Source organism: Clytia hemisphaerica, unplaced genomic scaffold (assembly GCF_902728285.1).
Source record: "Clytia hemisphaerica strain Z4C2 unplaced genomic scaffold, Clytia hemisphaerica genome assembly, whole genome shotgun sequence".
Lineage (NCBI taxonomy): Eukaryota > Metazoa > Cnidaria > Hydrozoa > Leptothecata > Clytiidae > Clytia > Clytia hemisphaerica.
The window spans coordinates 725,906-742,788 of record NW_027104274.1 but is presented as its reverse complement, the minus strand read 5'-3'; the positions used below and the strand labels follow the sequence as shown (position 1 = coordinate 742,788).

Here is a 16,883-nt window from a genome sequence, read left to right as displayed (position 1 = left end):
AGAATACTTTCAGCTGTCAAAGAGAAGGCCCCTTATTTTGCTATAAATAGCCTGATTTTAGCCTATATTTACTTTATTTTGGGGTTTTCAGAAGTACAATTTCCAACCCCCCGGCAATTAGCCCCCCCCCCGTTTATTTGGAACCTAAGATTAGGTGATTACTTTTACACCATCATTTAGTCAGGAGCACTCTAGAATGACACTCGATCCGTTTTTTTCGTATTGTTTATTTAAAGTTTATTTTTCAGCATTCTTTAAGTCTTGGCTCTTACACCGTATGATACCTTTCCAAGGCTCAAGGTGTACTCTCCGAGCTAAGAACGTCCTCAGCTCATTTTTCAAAACACACATTTTATCCTTCCAGTGTAATTACTTGTCATTCCAAAGACTTAAACCACTTCTCTATCCAAGATCTCCTTTGGAAACGGACCTTCAGCAATTTCATTGGTTGGGCTATTGGTAATATTTTTAAACTGCCACCAACCAACCACAATGTTGTCAATGGGCGCCCGATTCTGATAAACTGCTACCACGTCATCTCTGGTTAACATACTGTTATAAATCATGAATTGTGATATAGAACCATGCAACATTTGAGCGTCTTGGTTGATCGTATCTTCATCTTTATCTTGGCCAAGCACAAGATTTCCTAAACTGTCGGGAAAAGAGGATTGAAATTTATCATTGGCTTCGAAACCAGCTTTCTTTAAATCTCCATTCACATAGGTCAACCAACGACCTGAATTTTCCCATATCCAACATAAATGAGACCATTCATTCTCTGGGAATGTTGTTTGGGCAATTCTCTTGCCAGAGCTTTTCAAATAAACATGAGCCTGGTCTTTGGTGACCCAAATAGAGAGATCATTATCACCCTCAATTTCAACAGAGGTGTATAGGAAAGCTGACATCCACCTCGAATGAGAAGCATTGTTTAATTTGAACCAGAAACATATCGATAAAGCGTCACTTTGTAAGAAATGAAGTCGTCGTAATTCTGGTAGATGATTGGTAGTTGGTTCCTTGAAGTCGATCGAAAAATGAACATCTGAAACGAAAAAAGTGAATTTACTAACTTTTCGTATTTACTATCTTACAAGATGACTTGTGTATGTGTAAAGAGTTGCGAAGCGATTGAGGTACACGTTTTTTTATAAGAACAAATTACATAAAAACCTAAGGTTTCGATTGCTAAAATATCAAGAACAAGTTAAGAAAATTCTAAGGCTTTGCTGACTTTAAAACACCCAATTTCTTAGGAAAATGGATAAAAATACTCAAAAAGTATCAAAAATAAGAACATTTTAAGAGTTAACTCCAAAAAGTCCTCCAAGCTTCAAAAATTTTGGATTTTCTTATGGCGGCAGGTTCAAAATGCATAAAACATATGCATATTGCATAAAATGCATAAATTTGAAAAATGCCAATTTTTCTATAAGGAGAATTGAAAGATAATACTTTAACAAAACAAAATATTTTCTCCAGAAAATAAAGGGAAAGAAACTGTAAATTTGAATTTGGATGATGAAGAAAAATGATCCCTGAAAAGCTTGTCGCCATTTTGGTTTTCATAGTTGTATTTTACAGAACGTAGTTAGTGTAGAAAAAAGACGAAAATATCTCCTCCGTATATTACTCTAACTCGAAACGTACTTTTAAGCAAGATCTTTATTCTGGGTTTCTCAGGTCAGAGCTCTTTTCGAACAAACAATATTGCTAAATTCGACGGGTTTTCCCTCTTACAAAGCATTAAATGTGAATGCTTTTTGTTAGATAAGCCAAATCCACCCAATACAAACATACTAGCTTCATCGAAAATAGATCAAAGAAAATAGACTTCAATCTTTTTCAAAAATTTTGTGTATTTATACCCTTTTTGAGAAAGAAAGATGGGGGAAATCTTTCTGATCTGTTTGCATTTTCTTATTACTTATAAATGCTGAGGGAAACCCTTTCTGTTGTTTTGAAGGCTCGGAGTTAACTCTCAACCAAAGTACATCCTAAAAGGCTTACACAGTACTATTATGCATTATGCAATATGCATTATGTTTTATGCATTTTGTACCTGCCGGTTCTTATAAGAAAACGTGTAGGTCACTCAATTCACAAGTTACAAGCAAAATATATATAGGTCACACACACGATTCGCAAATGGCAAGCAAAAAGAGCTCGATAGATGAAAGATGAAAACCAAAAGTATTAATTCATTGTTTAGGATTTTGCATTATAAAAATGATATTGTAGCTATTGCTCAAGATTTATCAAATACTGGCATTGATGCAAACCGCACAAGATGGAATGAAAAGATAATATCAAAATATTAACTTGTTTTTTTGTGTTATGCTCAGAGCATTCTGCCTCATTATACAGTACAGTTTGACCTTGATGTAGCAATTGGGAAGTGACATTACCTTGGCAATCAGCTGATCCATCACTCATATATCCTGTCAAACAATCACAGAAATATTTGCCAATATTCGACTTCCTACAATATGCATTTTTTCCACATTTTGTAATGTTGCCAGTAGAATGACATTTCTCACCGATATTGGCTGTTTTGTTTCTGGCTGCTGTCAGTTTTACTGAAAGAAGAAGAATGAAACTAACAGTGGAGTATATGGTTTATTTAAAAAAAAACATGGATTACTTGATCAAATCGTGTATGGTACGGTGCTGTACCGATGGGTCTAGAGCATACAACGGCCTATCCCGCCACTGTTTTTCTATCACACTTCATATTAGGGTGTGTACGCGCATTTTATATAAAAAAATGTTTGAAAATTTGAAGTTATTGAGTCATGGCATTGTCATGTCGTCGTGACCCCTTTCCTTTTGTAAAGTGCTTTCTTGAACGGATAAACTAGCTAGCTCTTTGTAAGTACTGTCAACTGGACAACCTCCTCACCTTTAGTGGCAGTTAAAGTTATACTCAAATCTTTATTATCATCCATTTTGTTTCGATACAAGATCGTCATGACAACTAATGCTGAAGCCAGAACAAAAATCACCAACATGAAAAGAAAGATCTTGGCTCGTTCGCGTCGTTGCACTTTCTTCAACGCGTTGAAATCGAACGAATATTTCTTTCCATCGTACTCGTCTTCAAATTGCGTTGAAAGAGAAAGAGAGTTGAGGTTCATGTCTGACTCGTCATCATCCAGTTGCTGGTTTTTCCCTGTCCACATTGTGAAGATCTTTAATATTTATGTATGGAAGAAATGGTTGAAGATTAAAGAAATTCATGGTTTCTAACAGCGCTAGACTTGTTACCTGTCACCGGTCGCCCATTCGAATAAATGATGAGAATATTTTGAAAATGAGATCTGCAATATGTTTAAGTCTTTACTTCTTGTGTTTCTCTGCACTTGAATAGAGCTTGTTACATAAAGATAAACGAAACAACTTTACAATATCCGAATCTCTACTTCGAACCTCTTCGTTCAATCACTTTCCTAATCCTCCCGAGCTAGTCAAACTTTATAATATGATTCTTTTCTATCGACTCGCCATTTTCTCAATTTGAATGAATTAGTATATGTAATCACATGATAACGAGTGCAATTCGAAAATAATGAATTTTTAGTTTTTAATCTGAATTTTAAAATTTTAAATCGAAACAAACATTATTGTCAAGGTGTCACATGCCAAATTTGAAAGGAAACAGACGAGCCAGTCACGAGATATAGGTGTTTGAGTTCCGGTACCAAAAAGAGCCCAAATGATGACGTCATCTCCAAAATTGGCACAAACTAATTAGGTTAATTTCAAGGCATTATTGTCAAGGTGTCACGTACCAAATTTGAAAGGAAATAGACTAGCCAATCACGAGATATAGGTGCCCGAAATGTAAACCTAGAAATGACGTCATAAACCTTAAAAGAATTGACTGGTGACAAAAGCAAGACAATAATGGAGCATAAATTTCTCGACTAAAGTACTCGTTACTTCTTGTTACTTCTTGTTCCTCGTTATTATAGTAACAACCGTGACTTAAGACCATGTTCGCATGTGACGGTTCCGTTTCGCTCTGAAACGAAATGAAGCCATTCTATTGGTTACATTCAAGTGTTACGTCACTTCTAACCAATAGAATGGCTTCATTTCGTTTCGGAGCGGAACGGAACCGTCACATGCGAACATGGTCTAATCAATCCACTCCAAAAAGTCTGGGCGATTTTTCTTTTTCATGACCTCGAATTACACTCGTAGTCTTCTCGGGAGTCTTCTTAACAAGTACTACTATCAATGTCTGTCAAATACAGTTGTAGTTAGTCAGTGTTTATAATGATGAAAGATCGTGTCTAATCCTCCAATCAATTCGCTTTGTTTTATAATTTGTCTGATTGAGATTGATTTTACACTTCAGATTAAATCAGAAATTGATTTTCAATAAGCTGATAAAAGAAATGTAAACTAATTTACAAAAGTCCTTTCTCCTGCAAAAGATTAACAAGCCAGCTAATCAAATAATTTTCTGATGCTCTTAACTAAACACACTGAAGGCGAACAGCAGATCAGTCTTGATACAATTAGCTCTGCTATGACAATAAGAGATATTCTGATAAATCTCATTTCATTGACTTAACTCGCCATGATCTGACAATGCTTTTACTGAGGTAGCATAGCTCTTGTCTTTACTTTTGTGCACAGTTGGAGTCAGGGATTTTTTTTTCGTACACCGTTTTAGAAAACAGCTATTTTAGACAACAAACCTTGAAACTCAAAATCAGCAACAAAAGAACATCATAAAATATGATAATGTCAACCGATCAATTTCTTATCTATCTTTTCGTTTTATATGTTAATTCGTCTGTAATATCACTGGTAACCGTCACCTTTACATAGCTCTGATAAGTTTTTCTGTGTTTATCTGACTTAAGAGTTAAAATGCCCTCCCATTTCTTAGGGTAGCTAAACAAACTCGTGTTTTATGAGAGCTATATTATATTTTGATGATGTGACCATCTAAAGAGCCCCATACCTGTTAGAACAAAAATGTTGCTTCTCTAAACCTATCAATATCAACGGATTCTTAAATGGTCTAAAGAAAAATTGGTTGTCCTTCAGCCATTTTTTCATGAATAATATGAAAATGTAAAATGTGCCATTTTCCACACTTGTCTGTTGAAGTTGAAGATGTCGAATTTTTCTTTATGGTTTTTACTCGATAAAGAATAAAGAAACCTATAGAAAAATAAATTGTCAATCAAATTCAAAATAAACCTACACTAGCCCCCTTTTACAGTCTAGTCTGGACTAAACTCAAATATTTATTTATCAGAAGATCATCCATACTTTATGTTCTCATTTCCAAAACTTCTTACTTCATATCTCTTTTCAACTCGAACTCAATTCAGATTTCCCTTTCAAGTTCCAGTCAGTAACAGTCAACTATTTTTTGGATAAAAAAATTCTCTTGTACAAAACATAAATTCAGTCATTCGTGAATATGATGGCATTTATCATCAGAGTTGGTTTTCTGTTTTTGGAATCCAGTTATCTGATCTGATTAACAGATTAGCAGATCTTTAAAACGTCCAACTTGCGCACGTATTACGTCACGACAATGTGGGCAGAAACGTTTACAATGTGCGCATGTCCATCAAAATGATAAATTCCCTCTAAATATACTTGAATTTTCGCTAGTAGCCGTGAAACGAACGAAATCATCTCCGAGAACTCGTAACAAATTACCATGATACTATAATTCAAAACTAAAGCTGACTCTGCATCCCTCACAACGAATCTGTGCTTGCAGAGAGAGATTTAGATCTACTCTAATGTCTAATCGCATCGCATTACTAATCCCTTTTCAACGGCTTTACTCCTTTTAAAAAATCATTCTACTATAATTAAACTCGTTTTGTTTTGATATATACAAAAGCGACATGGAGCAGTGGTATATTTTGCATAGTAACATGCTGTGTCTTTTAAATATCAACCGTCAACTCGTTTCCAAACCTCTTAAGAATTATAGCCTACCTGAATGCTACTGGCTAACAACTGTACCAGAGTGTACTACATGTTCATTTAATTCGTTAGTACGATATTTGTGACGTTTGTATATTGAGCCTTCTTCGAAATAAAACCTATGAAAGCAAACAATAGTATATTATTCAGATGCAGTGACATTTTTGTTAAGGTTACTTTCAAAAAATGTATCACACATCGTCAAACTTGTAACTCCAATTTGATATTCCTTTACTTTATATATGACGCTCGGTGGATATAGCTTTCCTTTCATAACACACAGAAGCTGCCCTGGATAGTTGCATATTATAAACCCAAAGTAGATAATACACCCTGTCTGAGTACCCCGGTAGAACCTTTTCCCTCAATGGGGATAAAATTTCTATCAAAATGCCAATGGGGATAGAAAATCTATTGTTTCCAGCTCGAAAGTTCCAGTGGGGATGGTTTTGGAGTGCAATTTTTTACATTCAGTTTTCAATGGGGATAAAATCATAGAGCAATTTCGCAGTGGGGTTGAAATTGTAAGATATCTTTCCCACCGGGGACGATTTTTTGGCCTATTTTTCCACCGGGGTTGGGGTGTGATAATCCTCTTCCACAACCTCATTCCTGGATATTCACTCAATCCCAGATTATCAGCCCCAGTTGGATCATGAAGGTAATAAGATAGATTGAGAGTCAATGCCTTTTGTTCTATTCTGATTTATCATCGGAAGCAAACAGCTGTTTGGTTGCTTTGGGAATAAGATGATTAATTTTGGGTATACTCGTGGGAATATTTAAGATGAATGAAAAGACGTTCGATTTTTAACAAGTATATTGAAATATAATAGCCTTGTCATGAAAAATTGAAAAAAACTTCACATAATAAGCACAATACTCTAAACTTCTAGGGGAAGCTGCCCATAAGGCCATCGATAGATTTAAAAAAGAATTTACGTGTTACGATTAGGAACCTTGTATCGATCATTTTGTCAGAGTATGAAAACCGCTGCTCACTTAGACGTGAAGATTTTAAGATAAGAATCTTTCAATGATAATGTGATGCGACTCTCAATGTTTACAAAATGCCAGCCCAACAATATGTCCTTATGAAATTAATATATTCTTTTATCCTTAAATCAGTTGAAACTATTTCGAATCGCATTTTAACTAAGATTTCTCGCAAAATTAAGTTTTTCAAAATCAACGGGCTAGCCTCTTTCTGTTCTTATAAATTTACATTGCGGATTTTTTTGCTTCCAATGATGGTACATCAAAGAAAAGCCGCTTTGAATAGATTTATAAAAGATTTCAATGACCACTTAGGTCATTACCGAGACGTTTTCTCTCCATCTATATCTTTATTACCTTCATGGTTGGATATCCTCTTTCACAATGTGTTATGATTTAGTCCCCGTGGCTGGGTATCCAACTTTAATAATCCCCGGTGGATTTCTTCTTTCACACTGGAAAATTTAGCTGAAATTTCAACACTCTTAGATAGCCTCGTTTCTGTGTATTTTCAACCCACAGATTTCCTTTTTCACAACTTGATGCCAAAATTCGTCTCCTGGATAAACACTTTCTTGTAGGTTATCAACCCGCAGTGCCCACAGTAGATGTTCAACTCGATTCAGGCACGACGCAACGGGTACGGCAGGTACTGTACCAGATTTTCACAAAAAAACCCGAAAACTTCCTCTTCGTTGGTAAAACCACTACAAAATCAATTAAATTTCCTCATTCGCCGTACCAGATATGTATGTTATTAACCCATTAAGTCTTACCCTGAGTATCAGAGGTTAATTTTTCAAAGAATATATTAACCTCTGAAGACCAATAATAGAAATTTTATCGCGCATGTGTCGATCTAATCACTGTAGAAAGAATCAAAGATGAAGAGCAAATATTACTTTATTAATGTCTAGCAGACTGTATCAGTATGCAGTTTACTATTTACGAATTCCCCAGAAACCTCCAAGTGTAATCGAAGTGAGTTTCTTTCGAAAGAAATCTTTTACATGATCCCCAAAAGTATAACAGTAATTACTAAACTATTAATTATGGAAATGTCACTTCTAATTGAATCGAAATAATAGACAGACTTTATGTTAAGATTCTCTATCACTGACTCTTTTTAAAAAGCATTGATTATATTTTTTAGTTGTGTTTTCAACGACGGGAATCAAAATATCAACTTTGAACTTCATCCAAGATCTTGGATGGTCGTCATGGTTACTTTTGTCTTCGCTGATTGCGCGATGAATAGAATCTCGATTCGTCGGCACAGCGTCAATATATGATTTTGACATGTGCTTTTCACGGTAATTAAGTCTCGCTGGCCATCATACGGAATTGCCCTATTTTTTCGGTTCCGTACAAAACAATACCAGAAAGTTTTGTGATGGCATTTAAGAGTTAATTAACCCAGTGGACATCCTTTTTCACAATCTGTCAAGATTTAGTCCTTTTGGTTATCTAACTTTAACGCTCGGTGGACTTCTTTCTCCACAACTTTGTCTAAGGCCGTCTAAGCTCTATCCACAACAAATCTACTCCCAATTATACATTAGAGGGGGTTCATCTAAAGAATCCTGCATTACTAAAAATAGACAAAAAGAACGACAAATTTCGTAAAAAACGACATATTTCGCCGTCCACAACCCCGACCGAAAATGACTGTACCACCCCTGGTGATTCATTCCCCTTCGTTTATCACGGGAATTAACTACAGGTGGTTTAAAAGAACGACAAATTACGCATGCGTGTTACAATGCAGGATTCTTTAGAAGAACAGATTGTTATTAATTTCTAATGAATGTATTCTTTCCCAACTTGTCAAAACTTCATGCTTGACAAGCCCCCTATTTTAAAGATTTTATCACCTTCAGTTGATATCCAATTCTAAAACTCGTCATCCCTAGATCCATTCTCTTGTAGATTATTTGCCATTAATAAAGCTTTTCCAGAACTCATAAAGACCTCATATCCTAAAATATCAACTCCCCATCAACTCTCATGTAGATTTTTGCCATAAAGCGGATATCTTTTTTATCCCCCTTCCATTTCTTGGATATCCTCTCTATGAATCGGTGGTTTGCTTTTTTCAAAAATTGTCGAGGAATCATCGCAACTTTCTTGTACACGCAGAAAATATATCCTCTTTCGAAATCCGATTTCTTCGGTCCTGTACCGGTCCTAGGAGAGGCGCGACCCATACCACCCTGTTTTTGACCTCACCCAAATAAAAAGATTGGCATTTTTGTCTTAGTTGGAGTGCAGGCGTATTGAAATTAAAAATATTTGAAAATTACGGAGTGATAGCATTTGATCTTCTTTTCCCCGGGGGATACTTGGGCAAAATAGGTAGCAACAAGTGGCAAGTGGGAGCTGTTTAATTGCCCAATCTTCAATTAAACGTCTCGGTATATGGCCTTGTTGGGCGCAACTTCTACCAGGTCGTAAGCCAGTTTGTTTTTGTCTAAAGGTCGTGGTCCACTTAGCTTTTTTTGGTCGCCGCACAATGCGCACGGCTCGATTATTGCATAAATTAAATAAATTAAGCCTTCAAGGCTTGTCGCAATGTGCGGCGACCGAAAAAAGCTAAGTGGACCACGACCTTAAGTCAACGATCGACGATAATGTGGATCCTATTTAGTAGAAGCTTGTTGTAAATTTTTGCACATAACGACATGAGTGTTATACCTCTATAGTTATTCATTAGAGATAGGTCTCCCTTTTTAGCAACAGGAATAATTAGATTGATACACCCCTGTATCAGTGACCCGGTCAGATTCACCCCCGGTCGATAACCCGGTGTAAAAATCGAGTGAAGAACAATGGAAATCTCAACCCGGGCCAAAAAGGAGAACTTAATCACTTAACCCGACGAAATCTTATTTTTCTAAAGTGCTAAATAGCACAAACCCAGGGAAAAATCCTGACTTTTTGTCTTTGCCCGGTATTAGAATATTGCCGATTTTTTTGACCCAGTGACTGAAATCTCTACCCCGGTGGATATTTCTCATATCAACGTCACCCGGTGAACTTTTAAGACTCACCGGGTTACTGAGACAGGGGTGTATCCATTAATTAGGTGGAATCTTTGTTAACGTAAACTTCCTAGCAGAAATCGTGGACAATGGCATCGATACCATATATAAGGATATGGTTTGGAGTGCAATTAACGATTAATCACGAGTAACAAAGGAGAAAATAGTAATTTGCACGAGTCCGAAGGACGAGTGCAAATTACGGTATTTTCTCCTTTGTTACGAGTGATTAATCGTTAATTGCACGACAAAACATACGATTCCGAGGTAATCGTCAGTAAATAATCATTAGTAAATCTTAGTATTTTGTAAACATTCGAAAACCTCCTTTTTTTCTTTTGTTTAAAAAGAAAACATTGCAGTGTAATTTTTCTTTGTTTTCAATTAAAAAAGGCTATTGTAACGTAAAAATTTCTTCGTTCTTTTTTATTTTGAAGAAAAAAAATGTCTTTGTTTTTTATTATATAATAAAAAAAATTCTCTGACACAGGACTTGGGAGAGAAAAGAATAAGGGGACAAAAGTGTCCCCCCGCCGAAGAGTGCAAAAAGTGGTAATAGTGCAATTAACGATTAATCGCACTCCTCTAAACCAATCAGATTCGAGTAATTTTGCACGGCTGACGATTAATAAGGTAATATTTGTTCTTCATCTTTGATTCTTTCTACAGTGATTAGATTGACACATGCGCGATAAAATTCCTATTATTGGTCTTCAGAGGTTAATATATTCTTTGAAAACTTAACCTCTGATACTCAGGGTACCATATTACTGGTAATGAACATGCCGAGGGAAAAACTTTAAATCTCTGTCTCAATAATCTGCGACAGGAACAAAAAATGCTGTAAATTTTGCGATTGAATTCAAACTTAACAGCATGGTTTTGTGCTTGCTGAAAAAATATTTAAGAGTGGAATATTATCAAATACTAAAAAAATCGGAAAATGAAGATAAAAATGAAGAAGAAAAAATAAATTTCTTGTAGAATTGTGCTCTGATTCCCATTTTCATTTTAAGAAATCTTGCGTCTTAGAGTGTTGAGAAAGAAATTTAAAAAATATTTATTCAGACACAGCTTAAAACTTTTGTCTCGTTGACTATAAAATGAGCTCTCTTTTGTTTTTTAATGATTATTAAAAGTGGTTCAGTGTTAAACTTCAGCGATTTTTTTTTCTAAAATGATCTAATTTTCGCGAGGATAAAATTTCGCTTGTTTTTGAATTAAAACTTTAAATTTTAATACGCATGGATTATATTTCCCGAATCCAAAGCTCTTAAAATTTTTTTAACGAACATTAAACTTCGCGAATTTTCTGAGAAACTCGAAATATCATCCTCGCATGAATTCATCCACTTAAGGAAGAAATTTAAGGGCATTAAAAATATCTTATGTCAAGCACAATTCTAGATATCTTCTTCTTTCATTTTTCATTTTCGTAATTATTTTGATTTCTTTCTATTTGGTAAAATTCCACTCCTGAATATCTTTTCAACGCCAGCTTCTATCAAAAGTCACAGCATTTTTTGTTTCCAGCTCCAGATTAAAATGAGACAGACTTTTAAAATGAACGGTGAAGAGTGTTTTGATTGAAAGAAGAAAAAGGAGAGCAAAGCTATTGTTTAATGCAGCAAATATCAACAAAAACAAACGAAAAAGTAAAAAGATTGCGATTTGTGGTTGTTTTCGTTTGGTTCTTCAATGAGATTTCTTGTTTCGTACGTGAATATAGTAAAGTATAGAAAAGTTTGAAAAGTTTTCGCACTATTTTTACATGCTTTATCAATTATTACTTAGTTTTATCTGCTGATAAGAGAAACATGGGTACTTGTTTTTTATAAGGACTTAACTTTTTCTTAACTTTTCCAAATATTTAAGCCTAAAAATGTTCTTAACAGATTTTTTTGAGTATTTTTGTCCATTTTCCTAAGGAACCAGGTATTTTAGAGACCACAAAGCCTTAAAATGTTAAACTTGTTCTTAAGATTTTAGTCACCGAAGCCTTATGTTCTTATATTATTTGTTCTTATATTATTTGTTCTTACAAAAAAAACGTGTAGGGGAAATATTGTTTATCTGCGTTTTTAATTTACTTTTCATTCCTGTGATAATACGGACGAACAAAACTACAAGGTGTTGGGTGAAAACACGAAACGAGGCTAGAGAAGAAGAAGAAAAACGAATATTAATTTTTGAAAAAATCTTTTCATCTTCTTTATTTATTATCTTTCTTTATTTTATAAAACTTTACAGCTTTTTCTTTCTTAGTATTGAGAGTATAAAACGGTTTGTCTTGTATATTCTATTTATTGATTTTCATTTTTAGCGCGCTGTTACTGAGGCCCACAAGGGGGACGGGAGCTAACTTCGTTTAAAAATCTTTTAGTTTATAATTTTCGCGCAGCGGTTCATAGTAGTTATTTTATTAAGATGATTGGCTTTTCTTATGTTTTGTTGGTTGAATGAATTTAAAAGTTCTTTTCTGGAACAACGCAATATGCTTTGTTTGTGTCTTGTTCGTCCCATGAAAACGAAGGGAATTCCGTCTATTTTTTAAAGGGATATTTTCCTTCTTTAAAATGTTCACCACAGTGAACCACTAATGACGAACTTTTCTTTTTCAACATATTTTTCTTGATCCTTTCAGACCTTATTGAAGAAGAACAAAATCAAGAATTTTTAGGGTGTTTCCTTTTTCCTGTGAGTTTGTCCCGAGGTTATTCAAGATGGTGGAACATAGGCATTACGAGCAAGTATATGAAATACATAAATTGAGAAAATCAGATAAAGACAATGGGCATATCAGTGAAATGCCTAGATCTATGAAAATGGAGAATGAACCGGTCTGTGAAATACACAAAAAGAGAATTGAGGATGATATATCTTCGGATGATGGATATTACGGATTAAGCCCTCCACCACCTTATTCAAAAGATGATTTGATTGGTTATGAAGACAAACGGGAAGTTGAGAGGCGAAGAAGTATTTGTTATTCACCCATTGAAGTTTGTCCACGAATTGAGTATAATGATGTGGGAGAAGAAATTAATGTCACTGTAAGTCCGAAATTTTCTCTTCTTCTTCGGAATTTTTATTTTATGTTTTCAATTCCAATTGAATGGGTGCGGCCGTTGGATTGGATTCAGTATAGTTTTGATATATTGATGCAGGGGGTGCGCAACAAGGAATGTTGAACGTTTAGACGTTCATTTAACGTTGTGTATTAGGTAGATTAATGCCTATAAGCGGTATTTGTGTCAGTTGAGAAATTACTCTCTTTAGCCAGGCAGAATATGGTACGTAAACACCCACGTGTCACAAGACATATTCTACTTCCTAAGCATTCAGCTTCTTTGATTTATTCCAAAGCTTGTTAAAGAATTTCCAAAGGGTCACAGGGTTGTCCCTGAGGTGTCTTTATTCCCTATTTTGGTAATACTGTTGTTTCGCGATAAGGTTCGACCATGACACAAGCCTCATACTGATCTTACAGACGTGTGATTCTCAATTTCACAATAATAACAAAAAGTAATAAGTTAGGGCTAAGTATTTCAAAAGGCTGTCCCTCTATTCAACTCCTTTAATCTTTAAGCCTGTAGATTATCTCTTATCACCACACGCTAGCAGACATTTGTTTTTCTTCTTTTCTTCTCATTGATCGAGGTTAGAGCGGGGCCACCTGGTGTCTGATGATGACTGTTAGTCGTAATATTCTTATACGACCATAGAATTTTAACAAAATAACGTACTCTTATAAGTACCCTTATGTCACCTTTTCCAGTATGGAAAAGTCTTCACTTTACGAGTCGGAGTGAGAAATTTATATAAAATTTCAAAAAATAAAATTGTTTACAGACAGAGTCTGGGAAAATGCCCCGTTTCAAGTCTCCATGATATCATTGTTCTAACAAACAATCCTTTGTTTCTTTGCTTGCATTGTTTTTCACAGTTTTATATTTTTAGCTTCAGTTTATAAGTTTTATTTTATGTTAAGTGAGTGTTAAAAACATTTGTCGAGGCTAGATACACGCTAACGTTGTAACACATGCCTTATTTTCAACGTTTTATCAATTACTCATTTTCTTTTGTTCAAGCTTTTGTTCTATATCATGGCCTTTCATTTCTCAATTTAAATATCAGTATATTTGCTTTTTCAGTTTTTACCGCACTTTTAGAAAAATAAAAATTTGCCTCTATTTCACGAATATTTGGTCCATAAAATTTCTATTTGTTAAGATCCAATATTCTGAAAACAAAAGAAAGATACATTAATTTTAATGTACTATCCTTAACGATAAATATTTCCTTAAAAAATATTTAAATTTCGAAAAAATATTTGAAAACCCTAAAAAAGTTTTATAATATTTCATATAAAAAGAGAAAGGACTTTATTTGCCTGCTGGGGTAAATAAGTCTCATAAATAGAACTGAATAATAGGACGCCCGCTTAGCTGGAGACTTATTCCGGTTTCTTTAAGTCTGTTAAAATGTGATACAGAACTCCCACTAGTATTTATTTCCTACAAAGTTTAGTAAACTTCAAATGAAAAAAGAGAGGCTCAACATATGACATTTCAATGAATATCCCTAAACTTGTTAAGGCTTTGAAATAATTTCATATACTCGTCCGTCCTAGTCTAAATTTTAAAACAAATCCCTGATAGAAGCTTTCCTTTTTATTATCTTAGATCGCAGTTATACCAAACCAAGAAATTGGACTGACCATTTTAAGCGCAAAAGCATTAACACCAAGTTGGCCAGCTATACTCGATATCATAAAAGAATCTCCTGCATGGAAGGCCAGCCCGGAGTTGAAGATTGGTGACCAGATCAAAGAAATACACGGAATACCGACCGAAAATTTGAAATATTCTGATATCTTGAGTTTATTCTCGAAAGCAACCGATCGTCTTCATTTAATCTTACGTAGAGGAGTGGAACCCACTAAACGTCAATTTGATTGGTTTAAATATCCATTTCTGTCCGTTAGTAAAGATATTGACGAGATGACTATTAGCTATACTTCAAACTTACAAAAATTGTATGAATACGAGATTGATCCTGAACCTCGTTTCCATACATTCGTCAAAGAACAACAAAATGAAAGCGATGAACTCAAGCGTTTTAAGGAGACTGAAGTCAGTGTTTCAAAAGACCGTCGTTTCCGGCATTTTCGATCCCTATCCGCATCTGCACCTGACCGGGACATGTTCTTAATCCGACAACGTCAACGTCGGAAAACTGTCCGAGAAAACGTAACCATTAGCGAAAAGTTACGGCGACCGAGTGGATCATTTTTCAAAAATACCGGTAGCCGATCAATCATAACTGAAGTGGAGATGAGACGTTTAAGAAGTGATTCGAGAACTTCGAGCGGAATCGGAGAAGATATGAGTCGCAAATCATCGCAAAGTAGTTTGAATTCCTCGACCACAACAATTTCCTCTTTCGCAAGCTCAAATAACATCGAACAACAGGTAAATTTTTGGAACTCGGGAAATAGATTTGTTTGAAATCTCTTGTTTTTAATGGCCAAGGATTTTAAAATTCTAATGTTCACAGTTCGAAAACTGAATGGAGCTTTGGTGTCTTTCAAAGGTGGGCTTCATTAAGTGTTGTTGTCATTTTAAAAAATAATGAAATTTTTAAGTATTTTCCTCAATAACCGGGATGGTTTTTTTGTAAAATTACCAGTGGATAGAATATGGGGGATGAGTATTCGAGTTCTGCAGCTACTATACCGTTTGCCAATCTTACTTTCTAGAATTGCTACACAAATTTTCGTTCGGAAAATGCTGAATCAGCAGATTCTATAACCAATGACCCTTTCACCAGACCACCACAGACTATCGACCAAAACAACGATTTCACAAGAACACCTGCTAACAAATTAAGGGACAGTTTTCGTAAAAAGTTGAAATACAAAAACAATTCCGCCATTATGGAACAACCAATTGAGAACACTCTAAATGTCACAGTCTGGATACCAGATCGCAGGAAGTTTGGAATCAAGCTTGGCGGTGGTTGTGTATCACCTTATGGAGATAGTAATATCTGTATTATGGAAGTAAAAAAGACTGGTACCGCGTATAAAGTTTTACGGACTGGGGACGAGATATTGGAGATTGATGGGAAACTGACAACTGGCATGGATGTGTTCCAGGTCAATAATATTGTGAAAAGTCTGGAAGGAAACTATGTCGAAATGAAAATCTTCCGTCCTTTTAAAATATGATTTATTTGTTACTCAGCAATTTTAGTTCCTTCTTTTTATATGATAATTTATCAAGATTTATGATTTATCATGGTCCTTTTGTATTTCAATGCACGTTTCAATGACAGAAATTTTCTACGGAAAAATATCTAATTACAATTCATGTCAGTTACTTAATGATAAACTCTAGCATATCTACAGAGGAAGGAAGCTGATTTGAGGTCCTTTTATTTTGTAATACTGTGATACATCGCTGACACGCTTTCTGAGATAAGAAGTGCTCATTAGGGTCATAGGGGTGGAATTAAATTGGGTCAAACCCTTATGAGTCCAAAACCTAATTGTAGAATAAATATTCTTAATTGATTTCTCAACGAACTTGTGACATGTTCTGGGTTAATTAGTCGTTTCGTTTGCCAAAAAAAATCTAACTTTACGTGACTTGTAGATTGAAGTATTGATACAAAGCTAATTATCTCATATATAACATGACTTGTTAACCAAATATTTCTTAATCAAAATCAATTAATCAAAATGAAATTTCTCAAAAATAGTTATCCATTTTTCAATGTCAGGCTTATTAAAGGTAATTTAAATTTGAGAAACAATATGGAATAACGCCAGAAAAGTCTTGAGTTAAGCTTGAGTTAAGGTCCAAATATGGA

At 34.8% G+C, this 16,883-nt stretch overlaps 3 protein-coding genes across 3 annotated transcripts in view; 1 reads left to right on the top strand and 2 right to left on the bottom strand.

The window, feature by feature from the left end:
- Window positions 1-288: 288 nt before the first annotated feature.
- LOC136816769 (uncharacterized) lies at window positions 289-3,238 on the bottom strand. The gene is made up of 3 exons (XM_067073088.1): window positions 2,906-3,238; window positions 2,412-2,582; window positions 289-1,048 (listed from the first exon to the last, which is right to left on the bottom strand). Exons 1-3 carry the CDS (start codon window positions 3,183-3,185, stop codon window positions 390-392), a joined length of 1,110 nt encoding a protein of 369 aa, XP_066929189.1. The 5' UTR covers window positions 3,186-3,238; the 3' UTR covers window positions 289-389.
- Window positions 3,239-5,988: 2,750 nt separating this feature from the next.
- The window catches only part of LOC136816767 (glutathione S-transferase-like), a 52,580-nt gene continuing 41,685 nt past the window's right edge, over window positions 5,989-16,883 (bottom strand). Inside the window, exon 6 of the mRNA XM_067073086.1 lies at window positions 5,989-6,089. Within this exon, the coding sequence (XP_066929187.1) occupies window positions 6,031-6,089 (59 nt within the window). The 3' untranslated portion in view covers window positions 5,989-6,030. The remainder of the gene's footprint in view (window positions 6,090-16,883) is intronic.
- Window positions 11,683-16,381, top strand: LOC136816764 (uncharacterized). Its single transcript, XM_067073078.1, has 3 exons — window positions 11,683-13,060; window positions 14,693-15,481; window positions 15,769-16,381. Exons 1-3 carry the CDS (start codon window positions 12,731-12,733, stop codon window positions 16,237-16,239), a joined length of 1,590 nt encoding a protein of 529 aa, XP_066929179.1. The 5' UTR covers window positions 11,683-12,730; the 3' UTR covers window positions 16,240-16,381.

Bases quoted from the DNA above. Each gene is read 5' to 3' on its own strand.
- LOC136816769 (XM_067073088.1), bottom strand. From the start codon at position 3,185: ATGTGGACAGGGAAAAACCAGCAACTGGATGATGACGAGTCAGACATG. The intron at 2,583-2,905 runs GTGAGGAGGTTG...TTCTTCTTTCAG, and splicing joins AACTTTAACTGCCACTAAAG to TAAAACTGACAGCAGCCAGA. The intron at 1,049-2,411 runs GTAATGTCACTT...TTTTCGTTTCAG, and splicing joins TGGATCAGCTGATTGCCAAG to ATGTTCATTTTTCGATCGAC.
- LOC136816764 (XM_067073078.1), top strand. From the start codon at position 12,731: ATGGTGGAACATAGGCATTACGAGCAAGTATATGAAATACATAAATTG. The intron at 13,061-14,692 runs GTAAGTCCGAAA...TTATTATCTTAG, and splicing joins GAGAAGAAATTAATGTCACT to ATCGCAGTTATACCAAACCA. The intron at 15,482-15,768 runs GTAAATTTTTGG...CTTACTTTCTAG, and splicing joins CAAATAACATCGAACAACAG to AATTGCTACACAAATTTTCG.